Source organism: Paroedura picta, chromosome 12 (genome assembly GCF_049243985.1).
Source record: "Paroedura picta isolate Pp20150507F chromosome 12, Ppicta_v3.0, whole genome shotgun sequence".
NCBI classification, from domain to species: Eukaryota; Metazoa; Chordata; class Lepidosauria; order Squamata; family Gekkonidae; genus Paroedura; species Paroedura picta.
In genome coordinates, this window is record NC_135380.1 from 19,429,976 (window position 1) to 19,455,148 (window position 25,173).

Here is a 25,173-nt window from a genome sequence, read left to right on the forward strand (position 1 = left end):
GGCAAGCCCAAGTTCACTCGGCTGGCTGCATGTGGGGGAGTGCAGAATCGAACCCAGCATGCCAGATTACAAGTCCGCACTCCTAACCACTACACCAAACTGGCTCTCTGCCATTAATATGCATAATGCACTAAAAGGTTGTGACTGGGAGACTTGGGCTCCGATCTGTGCTGTGCATGGGAGCTTGTCTGGTGTCCTCAGGCCAGTCACTCTCCCTCTCCCTCTCCAAGTTCATGTGAAAGGAAGGGAGAACCACATACCCTGGGCTCCTTGGAGAAAGGGCAAGAGAAAAATGCACCAGACTGCCTGATCAAGGCCCTGGTAATGTAGAACCCTGAAAGGGAAGATTTTTTTCAGGGAGGGGGGTATTGAGATAGGCTTCCCAATTTTCTTGCCCCCTCCCACGATTCCTTGCAGGCCTTTCCAATTTGCAACTTACCTATTGCCATAGTCTATTTTAGCTGTGACTTTCTTCTTGAGTTCTGCCAGCTCATCCTTGGGGAGGGTACCTGAAAGAATCTGGGACCTCCATTCAATCAGGCTATAGGTCATCTGCTGAACTTGGCGAAAGAGTGTCTTCTTGTTCTCCTATTAGAGGTGGCGTAGGAAGAAGAAGACATGAACAGATGACATTGAAGCCAGAATGTGCTCAAAAAAATCCCAGTCTTCTACAGGTCTCAGGAATCTCTTATCCAAGAGACCCCCCTGTCACTGAGTCTCAGAATAATCATTAACCAATGGTACATATTGCACAGATTTCAATTTGCCACTCTCTTCTCTCCGGCCTCCAAATAGCTGAACCTTGTGAGGAAATACATGGAGAGCCCTGCTCAGAAAAAAAGATTTACTCCATTTATAGTCTGCCTTTCACACTGAGTTTTCTACGTACCATGGCTCAGAGAACTGGCAAGGTGTACTACTCTGTATTTTGAATTCAGGCAGAGGAGCCCTGGATTCAAAATCCCTATTCTGCCATGAACTTCAGTGGGCAACCTTAGGTTAGACTAAGTGATAGGAACTGACTATCACTAACTCCAAGATCGTGGTGAAGATAACAAGAGAGGTGATATATACTACTCTGAGCTCCATATGAGTATATAAGCATTTGGACCTAGGGTGGCCACCACTGTTTCAGACTCACAGATGGGAGGTGGCAGCAGTTATGATGGTTGAGGAGCTATCCCACAAAACTCATGCCGGTTGGACTTGGGAGGGGTTAATGAGATGCCACGGTAATCCCCATTCTCAGCCCAGCTGCAGTAAAGTAGAGATGCCATGTTGCAACAGGATTAGGGCCTCAAGAGACCAAAGCTGGACTCCTCGTTCTGCCATGGAAGCTCACTGAGTGATGTTGAGCGTGTCACTCTACTGCTGCTAAACATGTCTCAGAGCACTGTTGTTATGAGGATAAAATAGAGGCAGGGAGAATGATGTAAGCCACTTCTAAATCCCAATTAGGGTGAAAAAAAGGTGATAAATATGTGAAGAAACATAAATCGATAATTACAAGCAGACCAAGAAGTGAGCTTACCTCCCATGGTCACCCCTTCTCTCTGCTGTCTCTTAATTCAAGGAAAAAGAACACCCTGGCTGTGGCCTGCTGGCACCACCACATGCCAGTACATTAATCTATGCACTAAAAGGTTGTGACTCAATGCTTGTCTTATTTATTTATTTTTGTTCTTCCTCTTCCAGCTACAAGTGAGATGGAAGTTAGGGAAGAGACAAAACGCTTTTTAGATTCCGGCTCAGGAGTCTACTGACTGGTCATGATGTTCATCTGCAGCATCACAGAGTTTATACTGGCAACTTACCAGCCAGCCTGGAGTCAGCATGGCCCTGGCAGAGAGGAAACAAAGATATGGGCCTGTCTCTAAAGGGGCTAATCCTGGCTTTTCATAGAATCTTCACAGAGAAAAGCCACCCTAGTGAAAAGAACATTGCCCGGAAAAGATTGTTTGTGGAACACTTGAAAGCTTTGTCTGAGACATTATGGAAATATTTTGGCTACCAGACAGAGAAATATCACAGTAGCAAAGACAACAAATTAAAAATGGGATTCATCCCTTTTGGGGAAAGGCTTGGGTAGGCAGAAGACTGGCCAATGACTCACAACTGGAGATCATGATCAATTTTGGATGGTTCACTTGGAAATCAATCAATTGCAGAAATTGTTCCCATAAATGCTGGTCTTTGATATGATCAGCTTCTTACATGAATCCCGAGAACACAGATTATGGATCTTAATGGTTAAGAGACCGTAGCTCGCCCTCTTGTATGGTGCATTTAATACACCTTGGTCCCCTTGGCAATTGCTCATGAATGATGGGGTTGCTCTTAAGCCTAAGAGCAACCCCATCAAACAGGAGCAATCGCCAAGGTGATAACTGAGAATAGCAAGCAATCAGTGAAGAAGATTCAGAAAAATGGGTTTATTGAATACCTGGGACCCCGTTGTGATTGCTTAAGTTTTTCAGTGACCTTAATTTAAAAAAAAATCCTTTGGAATTATGTGCTTGAGAGATCACTAAACGTTTTTTCTTTTCCTTTATGTTCAGTTTTGGCTATCTATAAGGAAACGGCAATTCTATCATTGTAGCTCCCCAACTGCAGCATGAAATGGTATAGTCAGGACAGATTTATTCTCTCAGGAAGAACTAATCTTAAGGTCTCTCTCATTTATATCCTACTTTTCCACTACTGAGCTCAAAGCAACACACAATTTCCCCTGCTCTCTGTTTACTTTCACAACAAACCCGTGGGGAAACTTAGACTGACAGAATGATTGGCCTACTGTCATTCAACAAACTTCATTACTGGGGGGATCTGAACCCCACATCTACCAGATCTTAGTCTGACTATTACTCAACATTTACCTCCGCTCTTTAGGGCTCCTAGCCGAGCCTTGCTCAGCCGTGATGAAACACTGATTCTGTCAGTTTACTTTCCCATGCCAGAGTCAGCCATGTCTTGGAAGAAGCACAGCTGGTGCAAAATCTCCATGTTAAGCAGAGAAATCCATGACAGCTGAAGCTATGTGTCTTGGCCACAGCTCAGACAGTCAATTGCACATTTACAGGGGTCTCTGTATGGCCCCTGTTAACTTGCTTCACCTACTCAGCGCATATTGTAAAAGGTAAAAGAGCAGCGCTAGGCATATCCTTGGGCATTTCATAGTTATTTGGGAGGGCCATTCCACCTTGAGAACCTTCCTATCACAAAGTCCCCTCCCTCCCTGCATCAGAGAAAACGTGAACCCACTTCATTCCCAGAATGCACTGGGTGGAAAACCAAACAGTGGTGCCAATAGCTTGTCAGCTTGTCTGAACCATGACCAAGTACATTTCTCCAAATATTCCAGGTACGGTGCTGCTCCTCCATTAGCAAAGATCCAAACAACAGAAGAGGATCACTGCTTACCACATAGAGCTGGTGCCAGATAACTGCCCATTCTCGTAGCGTGGAAGTCAGTTCCTGGACTAAGGGCAACTCACTAGGAATTACTGTCTCGTTTTGCCTAGAAACAAGCAGGGAAAGCACAAGATAAAATGTTACTTATTTTAAACAATAATCTCCCTCAGTTAATGCACATGCTTGAGATTTACCCTGAGATACTCCGTATGATCAAACGTAAGGATACAAAGATCACTCAGAAGCAATTAAATGAACCGTCGGTGAAATGAGCATCTAAAAACCAATGAGTCTCAGTAGAAGAGACAAAACAGCAGTGCTATAGTCCATGACATAATGCATATGAGATCAGTAGATAATGTCATAAAAGGTGTAATTGGGTAAACAGTTCTTGACAAATGGTTTAAAAGGTAAGAATACCAGCTTCGGGGGGGGAGGGGGGTTAGAAATGTATGAAATGGTATGACTGTGATGGAACGAGACAGAAGAAGAAACAATTAGATCTGGAGAGAGAGAGAAAAAGGCAGAATTTTATAGACAGAGGCAGGTTAGGTTCGTAGGGTATTATAAAGTGAGGTGGACAGGAAAGGGAGAGATCAGTGATCGAATTAGAAAAGGTTAGGTGCATTATGTTTCAAGTTCTTTTTATTAAATTTTAAAAAAGAAGTCTTTCTAACCTACCCGCCATCTTGAACAGTTGCTTCTTTTAGATGAATATATGTAGATGGGAAAATACCCTGGAAGCAAAACATGATCATTTTTTAAAAAACAAAGTCATTGCAGGGCACATGCAGCCACCTCCATAAGAAAGACAGTTTTATAGCTAAAGAGTTCCAGGATCTGCATTTGGTTAAAAACTTCCCCAAGTCATTTCCACATAGCTAGACTGGCCAAACTGTCTTATGAGCTTCATGAACATGGAAGAAAGCTTTTTTTTTTTTTTTTTTGTAGCTGTATTAACTGGCTACTCCAGAAACAATGATAAGTTTGGTAGCATCATTTCAGAAGAAGCCAGTTAATACAGCTGTGAAAAAATGCTGTCTTCTGTCTTCATGAAGCCTGCTTGATAGATACATGTCTTGGGATTGAGAACATTTGTAAAAGGTTTTGGATATACTTATTTTTAATGTTGGGGTGTTTTGGTTAATCTTCTATTTTCTGGTTTGACTTGACTTGTTAAGTTTGGCATAAATCCTAAACTCTTCCCCAAGACAACAAGGATCTCTTGGACCCTATCAAATATAGGAAGCCCACACTTTAGGCTTCCCAACCAGAGTTTGTAACCACTCAACTACAGACGATCCAACCTCTTGGTTCTTGTAGTATGGTAAGATACCTTGCTGGATGTGCTACAAGCTTTTTAAACTATGACTTTTATGAGTTTTGTAACTCATTTTTATTATCATGTTTTTATAATGCATAGATTGTGAGCTGCTTTTGAGTTCCACAAGGGAGAAAGGAAGCTGACTAATGCTATAAACAAACAAACAAAGTTATTTCACACAACTCCACTCAGAGTTTCTACCTGCCTGCACAACACACTGGAAGGCACTCTTTTAAAGATCTGATTCCTGGCATACTCTCGCCTACTCATCAGTAGGCTGCAAATCCTAAATATGCTATGACTTTCAGAGGCATGGGGTTTCAAGGAACAATGATTAGGAACTATGAGGCCTCAAGCAGGTATAGATGCCCCCATCAGGTGTCTGGAGAGGCAACAAGTATATTTTAAAATGAATGAATGAATGAATGAATGAATGAATGAATGAATGAATGAATGAATGAATGAATACAAAAGAGTCAGGCTGAAAAAGCAGCTAGGCACACAACAGCCTAAACAACCTATAAACTCTGAGCCCTACACGATGTTTTGAAGGAAAGATTTGATTTCTTCAAACAGTCCCAAAAATCTTGGGATTCTGGCCACATATGGCTAGGCATCATTTATAATCCTGAACTGTTAAATGTCTGATGTGATTAGACAAAGTACTGGCTGCCATTAGCAGCTCAGACAACATTCAAGCACAACTCCCCACTGAAAGTGCTTCCAGTAAGACAACCCATTTGTGAATTGAAGATCTGAGGAGTACAGAAGGATTAAATCCTACTGGGACTCCAGTTGCTATCCAGTGATTTAACTTGCTTGCAATCACTTTCATAGATCTAAGAAGACCAAGTGGCATTTTCCTCAGAACGTCAATAGACAAGCACTCCCAAGCAGCTGAATGCATTGATTATCTCACTTCAACACAATGGCCACACTGCAAGATAGTAATTCTTACAGACAAGGGCCCATTACTCATAGGAATCCAGTGGAAGGTTTCCAGCCCAGGCTGGATCTAGGTAAATTCCACTGAAAATGAAATCTGGCATTGGGACAATCCTTGGGGGAGTCTCATTGTAGTCTTTTATTTTGGGGAGGGTGTCCCCTTATAAATGTGTACATGAAACTAGTCTACACATTCACCACATGCAAGAAGAAATAAAATCTAGACTTTTCGGAAGTAGGCTGCACTAGCGTGGAAACCATAAGAAAAAGGACTGACTGTAGGAAGAATGAATCATTGCAAGAAACCCCTGGCTACCTTTGAAAATGGCCCCATTCCTGTTGAGAACCGAGTACAACTTAGTTGCTGTTCTGATACCACTGAACTTTTACATTTCCTCCCCACCCTCAGTTGCACCCAATGATGCAGAGGAGGAACGTGCACAATATAATGGCCCCAGAGCACACAATAAATTGTTCCAAACACTTCAGAAGCAGAGATGGAATTTGTTTCAGCATTGCCACTCTCAGGAACAGCCGTGTTTCTTCTAACAGCTTGTCCTACCCTCAGAACAATTTCTGATAGTTCCAAAAGATCACATTTAAAGTAAACTAAGCAACAGCTGCTCCCCATATACCTGCCTACCCCTAATTGGAGACAAAAATCGCCAATGGCAGTCCAATAAATGTTTTATTCTGAAAATATTTGAATGATTCTTGTATATAGTTCAGAACAAGTATGTAATATACAATACAAGTTTTTTTCCTGGGGGAGCGGAACGCTCCAAAAGGCTGGGAGCAGACTGCCCAAGTGGTACATTTTTGTCTCAGCTTGTATCTTCCTTGGATCATTGGTCTCTCCCTGACTTCACCCCCAATTTGAGGCAAATGGGTCACCTGAGCCACAATTTCCTTAGCCAGTGCTAAAAATCAATTTAAAAGATTTTCAGTACAACCAAAACGCAGGAGCAGGGGAATAGCTGGCGTTGCGCTTCATCAGAGTTCTAAAAGAATATTGGATTCTGATCCGCAGAAGCCTGGGTTCCCATATGCAAAAGTTACACAACCTCAAGTCTATCTGCTTGCTTTCGTTATTTGCTTAAAATCAGAGGTCACTGCAAATCAGCAACTTTGCATATCACAACACACCAAGGCAATTTCAAAGAGCGATACAAATGGAATTTCAGGTCCAAAAGGCAAGTCTCAAGGAGACAAGCTGTAAAAGGAAAGAAAGGGGCACTTCACAAAGTTGTCAGCTCAGAAGAAACAGTCACCACAACAAAGCAACCCAACTGACGGTAGAAGAAGAAGAAGAGTTGGTTCTTATATGCCATTTTTCCCTACCTGAAGGAGGCTCAAAGCGGCTTACAGTCGCCTTCCCATTCCTCTCCCCACAACAGACACCCTGTGGGGTGGGTGAGGCTGAGAGAGCGCTGATATCACTGCCCGGTCAGAACAGTTTTATCAGTGCCGTGGCGAGCCCAAGGTCACCCAGCTGGTTGCATGTGGGGGAGTGCAGAATCGAACCTGGCATGCCAGATTAGAAGTCCGCACTCCTAACCACTACACCAAACTGGCTCTCTCAAACGGTACACACAGGCTTCTGTTTTTGGATTCCACCCACAAGCAATCCTGTTGTATAAACTAGGCGTTTATCAAATGAAGTCAGCCAGTAAACAGTTAACTTTACCAAGATTTCCAAAGTCTGATCTCCAAATAATAAAACCTAACAGGAAGTTTCACCTCAATCAAGGCATGCTAGAGCAACTAACCAATCATAGCTTCAGTCCCACTTGGGCCCCGTATACACCACTTCTCTACCAGAAATCTATTATCTCTGCTGCGCAGATTAGCTGTTGACATGAATGTCAAAAAATGCCATTGCATAAAAGCCTTTCTAGTGGAATCAAAGAAATGGCTGTTACTGGATCAGGCTCCAACTTAATAAGACAATACCCTCGCAGCCAAGGAACCAAATAATGAACGCTTTGTATAACAGCCACACCCCACGGAGAGCTCTTGCCACCGACTCTTGTCATCAAGCAAACGTCTCAGAGAATCCAGCTCGAATGCAGACACAGCTTATCTATGGCTCTTTGATAATTCAGCAAGAAGGTATTTCGCTGCTTAACCCCAACATTTTAGACTTTCTTTTCCAGCGTGTATTGAATCTGTTCAGTTGAATAGGTTTTGTAAAACAGGCGAGACAGAATGAATTCTGTTTGTCTGGGAGCAGTCTGACAAAATAAGCGGGAGACGGACTGCGCAAATCTTGTTCTGTTTCCTTTCTGCTGGCTTTCTCAATTCAAGCAAATGGGTTGCAGGCACAGGGGCTGGGAGCTTGCTTCTTTAACAAAAGCCACAACGAAACCTGACGATTATAACCTCCTGGTTCCTGAATTTCTCACGGCACTCACTTCTTCACCTATTCCATGTCATGCATCTAAAAGTACAATCATGAAACTGTAGAATCTGCACCATCCACAAAGCTCTGCGACATTTTGGAAAGAGTGGAGAGGATAATAGTGCAATAAGGATGTGGAAGATGATCCAGAAAGTACTGCTGAAAATCACACGACGACAACTGTTAGCCCGAGGAGATGAGGTTTAATATAAACACACTAGTGGGGGGGGGGGATGAAATACATACCTTTTTGGCCTTGTTTCGAAGGGTATATCCTCTGTACCAATCTGTAAAGGAAGGGGACACAATGCATGACTCTTCCTAGTCAAAAATCATCTGACCTTATCTATATGTTTTGCCAGCCAATTAAGTCTCTCCTGTTTAGTTTGGTGCTCTGTCAACTGACCTTCACTGACCCTCCTTCCCAGCTGTGCATTTCATTCAATTGTTCTATAAGTTTGCTTTCATGTTTTAGATTATTTGCCACTTTGGGGACCCTAAGTAGGGTGTAAACTTGGCTTTAATATGGTATAGATAAATACAGTTATACCCAAAGTCTTCCTCATGTTGCATATTCAGAAGAAGAAGAAGAGTTGGTTCTTATATGCCGCTTTTCCCTACCCGAAGGAGGCTCAGAGCGGCTTACAGTCGCCTTCCCATTCCTCTCCTCACAACAGACACCCTGTGAGGTGGGTGACGTTGAGAGAGTGCTGATATCACTGCTCGGTCAGAACAGTTTTATCAGTGCCGTGGCGAGCCCAAGGTCACCCAGCTGGTTGCATGTGGGGGAGCGCAGAATCGAACCTGGCATGCCAGATTACAAGTCCGCACTCCTAACCACTACACCAAACTGGCTCTCCCCTGTGACGAGAGGCATAAATCCTCACTTCATCCTTAATTATGCCCTGATAAGACTGAAAAGAAACATTTGTGTGTGTGTGTCCCCTGGTCTGCAAGAGCACTGGGGCAGCAAAAAGACATGAAGGAAAATGAATCAAGGCAAAGCCGTCTTGCACAGACGTGAATGGTGCGTCTGCAGTACTGATGCTGAGACTGGCATGAATATGCATTGCCGAAAAACAAATGAGATTTAGCCTCAGAAGCCAAGGAACAAACTGTGCCAAGTCAGCTCTTCAATAAATACTGCAAGGAGCAAGAGCAGCAATTGAAGAACACACACAGTCTTCAAGCAGCTATGACTCAATAGAAAAAGCCCTCCAAATTCCAAAGCCTGAGTAAATTGTTAGGATGCAGGAGCCGGAGGAACAAGCAGGCTTTTCTGATCATGATAAGTGCACAGAAAGGACATTAAAGTGTTCAGTGTGTTTTCAAAGCAAAGTTAATGTTGCACGTTCCTACCGTATCTGTGATTTTCTTTTAAATCACCCCAGCATAACAGTTTTCCTCTATTAATAATTGTGACATCCAGACATAAACTGTCTACTCAAGCTCTGCATTACAAATTTTTATTAGCAGAAAGGAAATTGGTTTTCCTTCTGGAGACCAGACAAATGCTAACATTGTCCTATTTGTGTATTTGGATTTATAGCTCAAGCCACTCTGAAGATTCGGGCAAGTCACAGGGAGAGAAGCTCAGCGACTGCATGCTTTGAATGCAGAAGGTCCCAGGTTCAGTCCCTGGCATCTCTAGCTAGAACTGTCCTGGTTAACAGGGTTGGCCAAACCGTGGCTCTGCAAATGTCCATGGACTACAATTCCCATGAGCCCCTGCCGGCACATGCTGTCAGGGCTCATGGGAATAGCAGTCCATGGACAGCTGCAAAGTCTCAAGATCTTGACAGTGACTCCCTATCCAAGGAAACAATACTGAGCTACAAGAACCAAGACTTCAGTTTAGCAGCCCAGGCCATAAGCATGTCTACTAGCACCGCTGAAAAGATCTTGCCATCCTTCTGGAACCTATTAAAGATCAGATCCCATAACTGTAGTGCAAAGTCAAATGAGGAAATACGCTTTTATTGCCCAAGCACCACAGGGAATTTTCTCTGACCAAAGTCTCTCAAGCGACTTCTGCTGGAGAACAGGAATGCACAAGAATGCCAAGGTTGCAAATCAAAATCAGAGTCCAGTAACTCCTTTAAGACCAACAAAGATTTATTCAAGGCGTGAGCTTTCGAGTACAAGCACTCTTCCTCAGCCTTTGAACTACCATGGCTGAGGATGCTGCCTGCGGAGTGTGCAACCTTCAAAGCTGACCTGGCGGCCAAGAAGTCCCAAGTCAGGGCCGGCTTCGGGTTGAGGAGGACAGTAGGCTACGTGGTCTCTCGAGCTCCTCCACAAAGTGTGCCCCCCCCCCGCCTTTGGACACAGATACAAACAACTCACATGAAGTAGGCAGTGAGGCAAACCCTGGCAAGTTGGGGGGAAAACATTAAAGAGTTATGCCTTGCTTTTGCATCCCCTCCCTGAATTTCCTAGCATGAAATGGAAGATCGTTCCGGGGGCCCATGCAATACTGGGCCGTGCTAGGCAATGTAATAATATTACCTTTTGCTATTACCTTCTGGGAACACATTTCATGCCTGGTGGCGCAGGATGGCCAAAGGGTTCTGGTCAGCTTCAGGCCCTCCAGTAGGCCATGGGTCTCAGCAGAATCCCTACCACAGAGAGCCCGGACACATACCCCTGCCCCATTCAGTCCAATTATCATATCTGCCATGAACTCGCTAGGCAACATCATAAATGCTATTTTTTCTAACTACTATCTGTTCCTAATACAGCTATTGTAGCATTGGGAGCCAGCATGGTGGCAGATTCTAATCTAGAGAGCTGGGATTGATTTCCCACTTCTCCTCCACAGGCAGTCAGCTGGGTGATCTTCGGCTAGTCACAGTTCTCTTAGGGCCTTTCTCTCGGAGCAGTTCTGTTAGAGCTCTCTCGGCCCCACCTACCTCACAGGGTGGCTGTTGTGGGTAGAGGAAGGAAAAGGTAAGCTGCTCTGAGACTCCTTCAGGTAGTGAAAAGCTGGGTATAAAAAACAGCTCTTTTTCTTCTTTCATAAAAACACCTTCCAAAGCACTACTTTAAAATGATAAGATTTAGTTGGGTTATCCTGCTGGCTGTGGAAACAGAGATGAAAAATTTAGGGGTGGAAGTAATCCATTACAAGAGATGGCTGCCAAAGCTCATAGCATTTCATTCCACTGCCTTAGCTTGCTGGTTTTTGCATTTCTGGCAAGGAAAAGATACACCCGGCTTTTCAGATAAAACACTTACTTTGCTTTGTCTCCTTCTCCCCCCACTTGCAAGGTCAGCTATTACTTTGGCCCCTTTTGCATATTGAAAACTGCTTCCTGCAAACCCTCTTCCCTCACAACACACTCCCCCCCCCCCATCAGCAACATAATCTCTTTTGACATGTAGGCTCCGGCTAGCTGTCTCCAGTGCCAAGGTCGGCACAAAGTGAAAAGGAACTGGCCGCCTTACCAAACTGCTAAGCAAGCAGCTGGTTTTGCTGGCTGGGTATGCCTGGAGGGAGCGGTGAGCTGGGGGGACCAGCTTGCCAGGGTTGCTGCTCACACAACTAAACAATTCACAAGCTGGAGAGGACTCCCAACAATCGAGATATCATTTTTCCTACCAGGCACGTGCATCAGGGGTAAAAACACACTATAACCGGCGAGATCTGTGACTGGGTCCTCCCCAGATTTTTTAAATGGTAATAATATCAGCCTCACTAGGAAAGGAAGAGGGGGGGGTTCCGCTCAGGGGTGGAGGAGAAGGCCAGTGGCACTGAACAAAACTCTGATAACAGCCCATTCCGCCCTTCTAAGGCCTAATTACAGTAAAGGGGCAAGCAGTGGTTTCAAGTGGAAATGACAAATAGAGGGAGGAGGGTTAAATCCCCCACCTTCACGCAACCTCTGTCTGAACTGGGTTCCCGTAGAGCCGATTTTAACATTTTGAAATCATTAGGAGAAGCCAGCCCTGAATTTTCCAGCACCTTGCCTCTTATGACCCTTTCTCTCAGTGCTCTTCCCACTCAAAGCAGTTGACCTCAAATGCTTCCCGTTAGCTCTGCATGATTTGAAAAACTTTGCATTTCACAGCCTTTTTCAAGAGGCTACAGCTCCTCTCAAATACTTTGCAAGTTACACAAAGGAGAAGCCACGGAGTAAGTAGCACAAAGCCCCCCTTCCTTGCTGTGTTGTCATACCTGTTTTCATTGAATTATTTTGCATACACTTATTTAGATATATTTTATTATTTGTATATTTATTTCATTATACTTTATTTTAAATGCTGTTTTAATGTTGGCCCTATGTGGGTGGCCTGGGGGGGGGTGACTCTATTTGTATGGAAAAACAGCATAAAGGTAAAGGTAAAGGTATCCCCTGTGCAAGCACCGGGTCATGTCTGACCCTTGGGGTGACACCCTCCAGCGTTTTCATGGCAGACTCAATACGGGGTGCTTTGCCAGTGCCTTCCCCAGTCATTACCGTTTACTCCCCAGCAAGCTGGGCACTCATTTTACCGACCTCGGAAGGATGGAAGGCTGAGTCAACCTTGAGCTGGCCGCTGGGATCGAACTCCCAGCCCCATGGGCAGAGCTTTCAGACTGCATGTCTGCTGCCTTAACACTCTGCACCACAAGAGGCTCATCCGGAAAAACAGCACAGAAATGTTTTAAATAAATAAATTAATGCTACCCATCATCTTGTCTTTTAACCAGGAACTCTATCCTTTTCTGGCAAAAGAATTCAACACCACTCCACCAACCTAAAGGTACAAAGTGTCATATAAAAACTATGCCCTACTGGCACGAGTGTAAAGTTCAACACGCACTGTTCACAGATCAGTCCAAAGAAGGTCTTCAGCCCTATCTTTGTGTTCTCCATTAATTGGGCTAAGGGCAGTCAGACCTCCTCTGATATCAGGACAGTGATGCCTAATAGCCCAGACTAGCCCAATCTCGTTAGAGTTTAGAAGCTTAAGCAGGGTTGATTCTTAGATAGGAGATCACAAAGAAAGACCAGGGCCCATCATGCACAACTTGGATAATGCCCTTTCAATGTGCTTGGTCAATATTGTGCAAATGCTATCTGCTTGCAAAAGAGTTGCTATACAAAGACAAGATAATATATGTGGAGGAATTCTTAAAAGACTTGGAATGAGCAAAACGGTAATCAAGTTACTTTCATGTTAAATTCCTTAGCAAACACTGTGTCTGCACACAATCACATGAAATTATAAGCCGTGTACTCATTTGTTGTTGTTCACTGACTGTATCTTGAACCACACTCAAATAAATGCATGATTTACATGAGCTCATTTCACAATGTGTGAAGAAAAGAGTCGTTCAGAAAACACAAATCTAGTCAATGGAGTTTACTGCTACAAGGCATGGTGAACTGGTCCATCAGTCATCTTTAGACAAGATAACTAAGTGGAACCTTGTTGATTAGAAACAGCATGCTAGCTGGAGAATGCCAGCTGGTAAAGGGTAAAAGTTGAACAGAATTATTGACTACATGCCCTTCTTCCCAGAAATACCTGGTTACTGTGAGAAACAGGATGTTGGGTGACATGGACTGCTGGTCAGCTCTTATGGCCTTGTAAGTACACATCAAAACCAAAAACCAAAAACCCTGGGTGGTCCACTATTAAAGTAATAACCTCTTCTGGAACCTATTGTTCTCCTTTTGGACCACTCTGGCACCCATTTTCACAGATACTCAGGTTGAAACTAGATGTTCCTTTAAAGAAGTCACTTCCGGAACCCAGACCTCCCTCTCAGTCAGATGGTGGTTGCAGGGGATTAATATTTAAAGCACCACAGGAGCCCATTCAGATTGGGACAATGGTATGAAGAAATGCTTCGGCCCCTTCCCTTACTAAACCCTTGGGCTGAAACGGCCCTAGAGTTGCTTTCAATATTAATTCCCTGCAGCTGCTGTCTGGCTTCATGGAAAATGAGCTGGGCCTGGGAAACCTAGATCTGATTTGTTTAAAAATGCCAACATTTATGTCTGCCCTTCCGTTTCTCTTTTTAAAGAATCTTACTCTTCTAGGGCAGGGGTAGTCAACCTGTGGTCCTCCAGATGTTAATGGACTACAATTCCCATGAGTTTCTCATGGGAATGGTAGTCCATAAACATCTGGAGGACCACAGGTTGACTACCCCTGTTCTGGGGTATCTTGCCTAAGCTTCAGATCCCACTTTTTCAAAGGCATTAGGTGAACCAAGAGTTTGAACTACAGACCCTCCCATCCCCAGCTGGACACTGTACATCCACTTACCTTCATGCATCTCCAGAATGTGAACGGTGTCACCAACTTGCAAAGATAATTCCACATCCTGGGCGGCATTGTAGTTATAGATTGCTAAGGGGAGAAAAAGAAACCAAAAGTAAACAAGTGAGGTAGAACAAGGGTCACCAGTTCTGGCTTGGGAAATACCTGGAGACTTTGGGGGTACGGCCAGGAGTGGGCAGGATTTGGGGCGGGGAGACGCCTCAGTGAAGTATAACACTATAGAGTCTACCTTCCAAAGTAGCCATTTCCTCCAGGGGGACAGATATCTCTTTAGTCTGGAGATGACCTGCAATTCCAGAGCATCCCTAGGTGAAACTAAAGAAGGATGAATAGAAAGGGCTGGTTGGGGTAGAGAGGTAAAGGATTCAGACTTCCTACAATTTTTGTTTTGGGTGTGGAAAGAATTAGCCATACTTTCAGAGTTGTTCCCATTCAGTCTGTAAAAGGAACTGATTTGAAGACACTGACGTGGATTTATTAATTCATGTTTATAGGGCCCTCAAAACATACAATAGGCAATTATAAAAATGGGGATCAGGAGAGGGATTAATCTACCAGCTCAGTCAGGATGCTTATGGAGTGAAATTGTGGCAGTTACTAGCCTACCTCACAGGGTTATTGTACAGGTTATTGGTAAAATGGGTTTCATTACTTTCTCCTGAGCTTACATGATACTTAAAAGTTCAAATCCCGTTTCTACCACGGATTTCGTACTGAGGTAGTTGAGAAGCCCAAGAAATATAACTTCAGGCTGCACATAGGAGAATATTTAAGCATTTCCATCCATCATTCCCCAAAGGCATTCCAGGCAGCTTACAATTACAAAAGCATTACAAATCAGCAGTAAAACAGAAATCATTTGTTAAACCACAGCCGTTAAATGCAAATTCCTTAGAATCCTCAGAACAATAGTGATAATCCAATAAATACAACCACAATTTTTTTCTTAAAAAATGAACTGACACTACCATAAGTGGAAACAATCCCAAACAAAAAGAGAACAAATGTTAAAAGTCAGAGCATAAGAATTCAAAGATGCTTAAAAAAAAAAAAAGAACTGGAGGGGTATTTTAAAGCTAAAAACCATGCCAAATGGAAAGCTCGGGGACACAAAATATATCTTTAGCCAACGTAGTACATGCTGTGCCAGCCAAATACCTGTGAGAAGGGTGTTCCATTCATAAATGTTCATCCACAGAAAATATTTATTTAGTTATGAGATTTCTATGCCACCTCTCCAGAGTTCTGCTCAAGGTGGCAGAAATAGTTAATTACCTATATAAAAAGCCCATGCACATAAAAACTAGCACTTCAAGGAAATGCATTCTACCACCTAGATATCTCTGCACAGGGAACTTTGCACTGGGAATAGCCACTACAGCTGCTTGTCAAAGTGCATTTCAATCTCTAGTTTATGCTTTCAAGATGGAGAGGCTTCTAACTGATAAAAACTCTTCTCAGTCTCACTGAACCATCATAAGTGAAACACTGAACTATCTGTTACTAATATCAGCTTCAAATTGCAGCTGGGAAGCTCCAGTCATGAATTTCCCAGCATCTCCTCTGCTCTGACCCTGTGACCCTGTTTCCTATTTTCTATAGGCAGGGAAGTTTGTGTTTATCCATCATCTGAAACCCACTTATAACCACAAATAGGGTTTCAGCAAGAATCTGACCTTAGTTCTCTCTTTAACGTGACAATACCAGCCATCCCACAAGATGAAAAATAACCAAGGAAACTCCTTTAAAAGAAAGGATGCTCTGTTAATGGACAGTCTACAATAACAGGAAAGAAATTCACAAAGCAGAACAAAATCTCTAGACACCCAGTAACATTCAGAAGGTTTTTATTTTTTTTTTAAAGGTGGCTCTTTGGAAGTTGCAAACCTGTTAAGGATCAAATCAGGAAATTCACTATATCCATTTGTATTATAGTGTATTGCTTCCTGGCTTAGAGCCAATACAAGCACAATGACTGTGGTTTGCCACACCGGAAATAATATACACCGAGTTTCCTTTTAAATAACAAGACTAGCAATACATACAAGTGGACAGCCTGGAAATAGGTTTCCCCGCCTGGCTTAATGGACTCAACCACAAGCTAGGGAATCGGCCACTTCCATTGCCCCCCCCCCCCCAAACACGAGTTTTCTGTGCCTGGGAGGCATGTGTTTTCTGTGCCTGGGAGGGGGGGGCAGAGCCTGCATGTTTACTCCAGGTTTAAACCTCCTCCTATCCCCCCCCCAGCCTGCTTATTAACACTTCCTGTGACACAGCATTTGTGGGGGTGTGAAAGGGAGGTGTGACCGGCTGACATTACTTCCAGAGCTCCTGGAAGCTTGAAAAATTATTTCAGGGGTGCCTCCATGTTCAAAATGTTGAAAAAGGCTTTGTAGACCAGGGGTAATCAACCTGTGGTCCTCCAGATGTCCATGGACTACAATTCCCATAAGACCCTGCCAGCAAACGCTGGCAGGTGCTCATGGGAATTGTAGTCTATGGACATCTGGAGGATCACAGGTTGACTACCCCTGGTGTAGACAATGCCCTCACATCCTAATGGAGCAAAGCGAAGAAAGGAAGAAAGAAAGAGAGAAAGAGAAAGAGAGAAAGAGAGAAAGAAAGAGAAAGAGAGAAAGAGAGAAAGAGAGAGAGAAAGAGAGAGAGAAAGAAAGAAAGAAAGAAAGAAAGAAAGAAAGAAAGAAAGAAAGAAAGAAAGAAAGAAGACTGCCATTTGTCACAGAGGAAGGCTCTCTAGTCCAAAAGACGATGTCTGCAAACAAAGAAACATAGCTTTGATGCAGCTCGCGAGGGCAGGACCTGAAGTAGCTATTTCCCTTTGATTGACTCGCCCAAGAACAGAGAGTCAGTGTCTGTGGAACTCTTTTACCCAGCTGTTCTGTACAAGTTTATGAAAGACAAATTGCCGGAATTTTTCCTGAGAGCCTTACTACTTTCACCCAGTGCAGCTTATTTCTTTGGAGACAGCTCAGCACAAGCTGCCGTCTAGAAATTAATGCTTTTTTGGAGAGATGAGACGTGTGCCTAGGTCAGTTCAGTTCTCTTTCAAATTAACAGCAACCAAAATAATTGTATATATTAAGAACACATCATATTTTATCCCAGGGAATGGCAGCTTCAGAGGGCAGACTCTATGGCCTCTCATACCTGCCGAACCCCCTCCCTTCCCCAAACTCCACCCTCCTTGGCTCCACCCCCAAATCTCCAGGAATTTCTCAACCAACCCAGAGCTGGCAATGTTAGGAAGATAACTATAAGTGAAAACTTGGTGGGAAATTATATAGAATAATTCACTTTATAATATAAGAACAAAAGAGACACTGAGGAAGACATAATACATAAATAAATTAAAGTTACAGTGAGCACAGATACAAGGCTGTGCACAGCATAAACTTGATTCTTTACAAGTCCACCAAGAAACTCTCATTTTACAGTGAAGTCATGTGTGATTTAAGCCCCACATAAATTTACAGATATGGTCCCCAGTTTCCTCTATAAAGGGAACGCATGCTGGTTTTCCTTCACACAAGTGTATGCATATGCATGTAGGAGGAACATGTGACTGCAGTAATAACATGAACCAGGCTGCAATAATTAAGGGGGCAGGATTCCCCCCCTCTGCAAGTTTTCTCACTACTCTTTGCCCTTAGCTTGGAGCTTAAGTAGTTGAAATGGGAGTGGACTAAGAATAACGGCGCATAAACACCATTCCACAAACCTGAATCCTTGTGATTCATAACCTTTTTTATTCATCTACTGAGAGGGGCTCCTGAAAGCTCATGCTATACTAAATATGTTAGTGTGACGTAAGCCCCGTCACAAAACAGCTGCCCATGCTGGGATTTATTCACGTGGTGGGAGAGAAGGAGGTAAGTTTTAACATGCCATTTTCAAGAAGATTGCATTTAAGCCCCTCCAAGGTCTGATGGAATTCTCTAACATGGAAGGTCAAAGGGACAAACAGAGCAGCTGGCCAGCTGTAAAGTTTTATTGCTTACAGAAACCACCCTGAGTATAAGATAAAGGCAGTAGTGATGCAAGCTTCAGGGCACAGGCAGATTCCTTAAAGGGGTCATGGAGGAGTGTCAGGTTCCTTTAGCCAGGTCCAGCTTTCTTGTTTCTAAACTAAAAAGGTACAAGGGATACAAGGTGCTGGAAGCCATGATACCCTCAAAAACTGATGGAAGCCATGACCTGGAGCCTGGTGTAGCAGGAATGAGAGAAAACTCAGAGGCAACTGCACTTCTATGGCATAGAATGGTGTCCCAGGTATTTCAAACCGTTAATGGCTACCATCAAAGTCCTACAGCTGAGCCATTAGCGTGGAAAATGCTTCCCTTTATTTCATAGATGAATTTCCCTCAACAAGCCACCAAACTGCCTGAAAACATTTATATAGCGCTCTTTGTAATTTCACTGAGAAGGTGGTTAACCTCGGCTTGCCCAATCTCATCAGAAACAAATCAGGCTCAACCCTGAATAGCATTAGGATGGAAGACCACCCAAAAAGCCCAGAGGCAGCCAATGGCATAAACCTCTGAATGCCTCTTGCCTCTAAAACCCTGGAGAGTTGCCATAGCTCGGCTCAATTCGACTGCATTGACACATACACACAGGACTTCAACCCAAGACCTTCTACATACCACACAGATGATCTACCACTGAGTTTTGGCTTTTGCCCCTATAGGAAGTTAGATATGCTACATACTCTATTTGCTGCTTTCATCATCTTTTTATGGCACACGCACAAGATTCTCCCATGGAACATATTTCTTTCTACCCATTCCCCTCCTCCCCATCTTAGATGTTTTTCACCACAAACGATAAAAATGTATTATTGTATGGTTCGAGAATCCGGAAGCCGAAACACTTATCAAAGCATCAAGCAGACCCTTTTGCTTCTGTGTAGAACAAAAATATCCTCGTTGGCCAATAATTTGCTTCAATGCATCCAAACGGCGGTATCTGTCTAGCTTCCTCACACTTGATTCAGTCAGAGCCACCATTCCCACCCCACCCATCAAAGCTTCAAGAGAACATTGAGAAGAGCTCTTTTCTGAGATCCCCGGCCTGGCATTTTGGCTTGAACCCGTAATCTGATAGAGCCCACTGTTCCTGGCGAACAAAGAGAGGCATTGACGGCCTTCCTACTCAACCGCTCAAGCCTCATTACATCTTTCAGGCAACAGGGTCACAAACTATTGTATGGAAGGGGAATTATGCGCTCGGAGCCGTGTATTTAGAGCTGGCATTTGGACGGCACTTGTGGAAAAGGGTTGCTATGTGGCTTCTGGCCAAGCCTTAGCCAAAACAACAGTGACTTTATTGGAGGGAGGGGGGGGAGAAGAATGAATTGCGCGAGGAGATGGTTCCTTTGCTGGTACAAAGGCCTTTTGATCTTCTGCGAGGAGCTTTTGGAAGCTACATGCCTAGACATTTAAGGCAGGGAGGGTGCCAAGGGTTATATCTCGGAAGTAAAAGGGAGAAAACATACATGCCCCCCCCCCTCATAAGGTTTTAAATAATATCCCCAGCACATCACCAACTGAGTTTCAAATGAAATGGGCAGAGGAACAGATCATGAGGCTGATCTTTAAATACTCTGGGTGCCTTTGCACCAACTGAATGGGCTTTAGCATAGGAAAGCTGGGATGGCAGGCACCCAATCGTATCTTGCATACATTACAGGCCCGTTGTAACTCTTGGATTTCAGGGCTTTTTGGGTTCACTGCCTATAAGGAAAATGGTTTGTAGTTCTGACACAAAGCGGCTCTAGCTAGCGATGGCTTAGGCCATGATAATTCCACTAGCCTGTAAGATACGACAGGCCAACACTCCTCCATTGTTGCTACAGTGATGTATTTCAACTCGAACAGCACATACCTGTCCAAGTTTAGGGACACATTCAGGCACAGTTTTGGAAGAGGGTCAGTAGAGCTCTGAACACAAATCTTGTGCACACAGAGAAATTGTGTTGTTCCCTCTCCCATTCCAAAGGGGAAGAGTCAGTTTTGTAAAGAAGAGACCCCTGGCATTATGGCCCTTTGATTTTTCACACAAAGGATTAGGGATTAGTCTTCTGGCCTTGCTACACCACTGGATGTGAGTAAGCATTTACAAACTGACAGTCCACTTTTCCAGCCGCCCAACTACAAAGCATAAGCACATGCAATTTTAAAAACATTTACGCACAACCAAAGGATGTATACCCCATATTTAAATATTTATATCCTGCTTTTCTCCCCAATGGGAACCTAAAGCAGCTTACACCGTCATTTTCCCCTGGTGTTTTACTCTGAAAATATTCCATGTATTTTTTTTCTGTGATTTAATGTGGGGTTTTATGCATGTGTTCATATGGTTCAAAGTGCAGGCCTCTCGAGTAAAAAAGAGGAGGACCGGATGGGTGACTGAAGTGCGTCATGACAGGAGAGTAATTGTACTCTGGGTGGGAAGAGCTGACTAGTTTTATAGAGAGGGTTTGTGAGAGAGAAAGCAGAGAGTTGAATGGGACACTTTCACACTGTCACACATACTAAATAATTTGTGAATGGATTTTGTCATTGTGCACAGTAAAATTCATTTGCAAAATGCTTCGGAAGTGGATTGATATTGCATTATTTGATGTGTGTGAAAACACCCTTGGGGTGCTGTGGAGAGTGAAAGAAATCTATGTTCTCTCTGGAAATTATTAAGTGGTAAGTGAGGAAAACACAGCTTTGTGGCTAAGTCTCCTTAAGGAGCATCAGAGAAAGGAGGGAAATTGTACGCTTATGAACTATACTGAAACCATTACACTGTTATACTTCCAAGTAAACTCTGTGTAAGAGAAAACAGCTGTTTTATTTAAAGGGTACTCTTTTACCTCAGAGTTACTCCTGCACGCTGACCGATCTGTCATTCAGGCGGGCCACGGAGAGGCTTCTAACCCACCCCAGGATCTCAGGTAGGTGGGCAGCCAAAGAGGCTGTGCTGGGCTCCCTGGGGCTGGCTTGTGGCCTAGCTTCTCCTTCCCTCCCAGCCATGCTGCTCTCTGACTGGCTTACCTTTTGGAGGTGGGCCAGCAGAGTGAGCAAGCTCATCTTCCAGCTGGAAGGAAGAAGGGAAGGATGACAGACTTGTCATTGGCCATCCATGGGAGAGTGGACTCTCCTTACTAGGGCCTATGCCCACAGAACGCCAATCAGGTAGGGAGTAAGTCATCCTCACATGTTTGCCTTTTATTATATTGGGCAGATATTATATTGGGGAAAGATCAGTTCTCACTCAGTAGTTGTTTGGTGACACCTGTTCATCAGTGTCCAGTCAACCCACAATATGTACATCCAGCCAGTATAGTCTACCCTCTCTACCCACACCAACAGCTTTATCCTAACTTAATGCACGGGCTGTTGTTAGGGAATTAAAAACAGGTGAAGAGAGTTTGTACGCCACTTGGGGTCCCAGCTGGGGAGAAAAGTGGGGTACAAATATCTGTCTAAATAAATATGTGACAGCCTTTCTCCACTCCAGGTTTATGGAACAGTTTTAAAAAACAGCGCAGATCACATATGTGTCTGTAGATACACTTATAATCCATGGTGAATGGGAATAAGCATGAGGCATTTTTAAAAACAAAAACACCAAGCTTAGCATTAAAGCTAGTAGGCAAAGTATGCCAGAGGTCTGCATCCCATGGGCAAATGGAGTAACCACCATAGGTAAAAAAGTAAGAACCACAATCCCATAAGATTTCTGTTTAAGTACTCCACATTCAATTACAGTGAAACCAGATTATGCCCCATGATGTACAATTTTGCCATTCATCACTTACCCTTTCAGCCCCCAATGCACACAACCATATGCAAACTTTTGACAGTTAATATGTATGCAGCTTACTCTGTGACTTCTTTGGACCCCTTCTTGTTCAGCCTTTTGAAAGGCACATTTTAAACAGCTCAGAAGGTTTCCTGGACAAAAGGGCCTCTCATTCACTACAGCCCTCCCACCCCACAAAATGATGCCAGGGAAATGGAGCCAAAGAGGAGGCATTGTCCGGGAGAAAAACAAGCCTCAAGGCAAATTAGATAATAACTATTGTGATATGGGGGGAGGGGGGAGAGAGTCAAGGTTGTGGAGTTGATAGAGTGCTTGACTGGGAAAACTTGAATTCAAGTTCTTAGTCAGCCACAAATCCCGTTATGTCCTACTTATCCAAAAGGTGATAAACCAGGTTATTACTTTGCAGACTGTTGATAACGGGGTGCCCCCTTCATGCAAAACAAACATACAAGAACCCTTCCTTTCCCCAAAGAACAAAAATCAAAGAGAGAGTGAGGCTAAAACCCTTACTGACATGCAAACATTATGTTTGCAAGGATTTTATCTGGTCCAGAGGTGCAGTGTTAGGCCACGGTCTTTCATCCCGACATTCACTTCCTTTTGCTGTTGCCTTTGCCATCAAGTTGCAGCCAACGTATGGCAACCTTGTAGGGTTTGCAAGGCAAGAGGCGTTGAGAGGTAGCTTGCTATTGCCTAATTCTGCATAATGACCCTGGACTTCTTTGGTGGTCTCCCATCTAAATATTAGCCAGGGCTGACCCTACTTAGCTTCCCAAGATGTGATGAGGTTGGGCTAACCTGGGCTAACCAGGTCAGGGCCATATTCCACATAGGGATGTTGAAAGGCTATTGTATAAGAATCCCATGTCAACAGCCCAGTTCCATTTTTATGCCACTTTCCCTCTAAGGAGCTCAAGCTGGTATATGCATTTTCCCCCTACTCTTCTACTTTTCTTTCCTCATGACCTGTGAGTTAGTTGAGCCTTTGAGATAGTGACTGGAATGTGGAATGTGGAACCATGTCTCTCTAATACTAGCCTGGTACTGTAACCCAGGCTTTCTCAATCAGGGTTTCGTGAAACCCTAGGGTTTCTTGATGGCCCTGGAAGGGTTTCCTGAATGGGTGGGAGTTAAGTGATTTTTTTATATATATACCGTAGTTTTTAAATTAGTTAAACATTTATTGGGTGATATGACTATATATAGTTATGACAACCCACCCACCCCCCAAACGGCCAGTGATGGGCCTGGTAGGGGTGGGGTGGGGTGGGGAGGGGCTCCGAGTGGGCATGTATACAGCTATGCTTCTCGACCGTATTCTGCATGATTGTGCCACTGCTGGGGGTTTTCAAAGCCTGAAGAATGTTTCAGGAGTCTCTCAATGGTAAAATAGTTGAGAAAAGCTGCTCTAACCACTACACCACACAAGCTCCTTGGAAGAAGGATGGGCTGGGTGCAAATGTGATAGAACTAAGCACATAAGCAGCAGACAGCTTCCAATCCATATTGTTCACTGGTATGCACACTAAATGTATTTATTTTATCTAAGAAGGAGAGGTCAATGGATGAATGTTAGCCACCACAGCTAAATGGGATCTACAGTTACAGAATACTAGGAGATGGAGGGAAACAAGAAGAAAGCATGGACTCTATGGCCCTGCATCCACTGGCCTGATCTAGTCAGGCATTTCTTATGCAGCACCTGAGACCTGTTGAATGATAGATCCCCATACAATAAGTTCCTCATTTGAAAAATACTTCCTATTGCAGAGATGTTGCGGTTTTCTGGCTATTTAGGTGCAACAGCACCTCCCCTCACACTTAAGTCATGCTAGCTCACATGAACTATGATTGGCATGAGGATGTCCTTTGCTCACAGCTTCCCCTGTTTGAAGATGCAGCTTATTTCATACGCTGCGATCAGCCAACAGTTCTTCCTTCTTCTTTGTTTGCAAACATTAACACAAAAGGAAAGCTAACAGGCTGTCTCTGCACGGAATTTTCACAGCATGCTACAGGATCAAGCCGACCACTAGCCATTGTGAATGTTGATAGACTGCCCAGAACTGGAGCTCCATACTGGGACAATTAATAACAGGTTTCTTTTATGTGAAATTGCCAACCAACTAGAATTTTTATAGGACCAGATGGATTTCATCTTCGTGGTCATAAAAAAAGGACATAAAGTGTGGGAAGGGGCAAGAGGTAAGGAAAGACAGAGTTTGGTGGAAGTGATAGGATGGCTTACACAGAGAACTGCATTGCACACCCACAGCAATGGTAATTGATATGGACATAAAACGTCAAAGGACTGAATAGGACTGTGAAAATTTTACTCATTGCTACGCTGTTCAATGTTGCAGTTTTCACACATACAATTAGTTGCAGCTTTCCCTTGTCATACACATACACGTTCTGGATTATTATGCATTCATATGTTATATACCTCTGTACTTATACATCTGAATTTGTTCATGGCCACAATGACTCACGGGACCAAGCTAGATGGCACATCAGGAAATCTATGAACAAATATTTCAAAATTCCCCCCCCCCCCAGCCCAGCATCAGTCATGAGAAGGAGGAGGTGATCCAGATTGGGGCAGTGGGATTTAACCCCTTCCCCCATGCCATTTTCCTAACTTCAATTGATAACTGTAGCTGTTTGTTGCCCCACAGGAGGAAACATATAGGTATTCATACAATGTCTTATTCTCCCCCATCCAAGAAAAGAACAGTTATGGGGGGGAAGGAAAATATAGGAACTTTGCCCCTATATAATGGTCTCAATCCAGATCTCCATGCCTACCTTGCAACAGGTGTTATGGCTAGGAAGAGGAGCACAGGAGAACCATGTATGACTACATAGGAACTCAGTGGGGTAATACAGGCATGGTTTAAAACGTTCCTAGTGAAATTGACTGGAGGCAGATCCCCTGGCCATGCTGGGACATGTCAGCCCATTGCTGAGTCTG

General features: G+C 43.7%; 1 protein-coding gene across 3 annotated transcripts in view; it reads right to left on the reverse strand.

Annotated features, from left to right (window-relative positions):
- Positions 1–25,173, reverse strand: part of DOCK5 (dedicator of cytokinesis 5) — a 111,701-nt gene that overhangs the window by 73,455 nt on the left and 13,073 nt on the right. For all 3 annotated transcript variants that reach the window (XR_013225760.1, XM_077305075.1, XM_077305077.1), the window contains exons 2-6: positions 14,343–14,426; positions 8,328–8,368; positions 4,093–4,148; positions 3,421–3,517; positions 440–588 (exon numbers count right to left, since the gene is read on the reverse strand). Coding sequence is in view for 2 of the 3 variants with exons in the window: in XM_077305075.1 (XP_077161190.1) it covers positions 440–588; positions 3,421–3,517; positions 4,093–4,148; positions 8,328–8,368; positions 14,343–14,426 (427 nt within the window). In the remaining variant the exon portion in view is untranslated. The remainder of the gene's footprint in view (positions 1–439; positions 589–3,420; positions 3,518–4,092; positions 4,149–8,327; positions 8,369–14,342; positions 14,427–25,173) is intronic.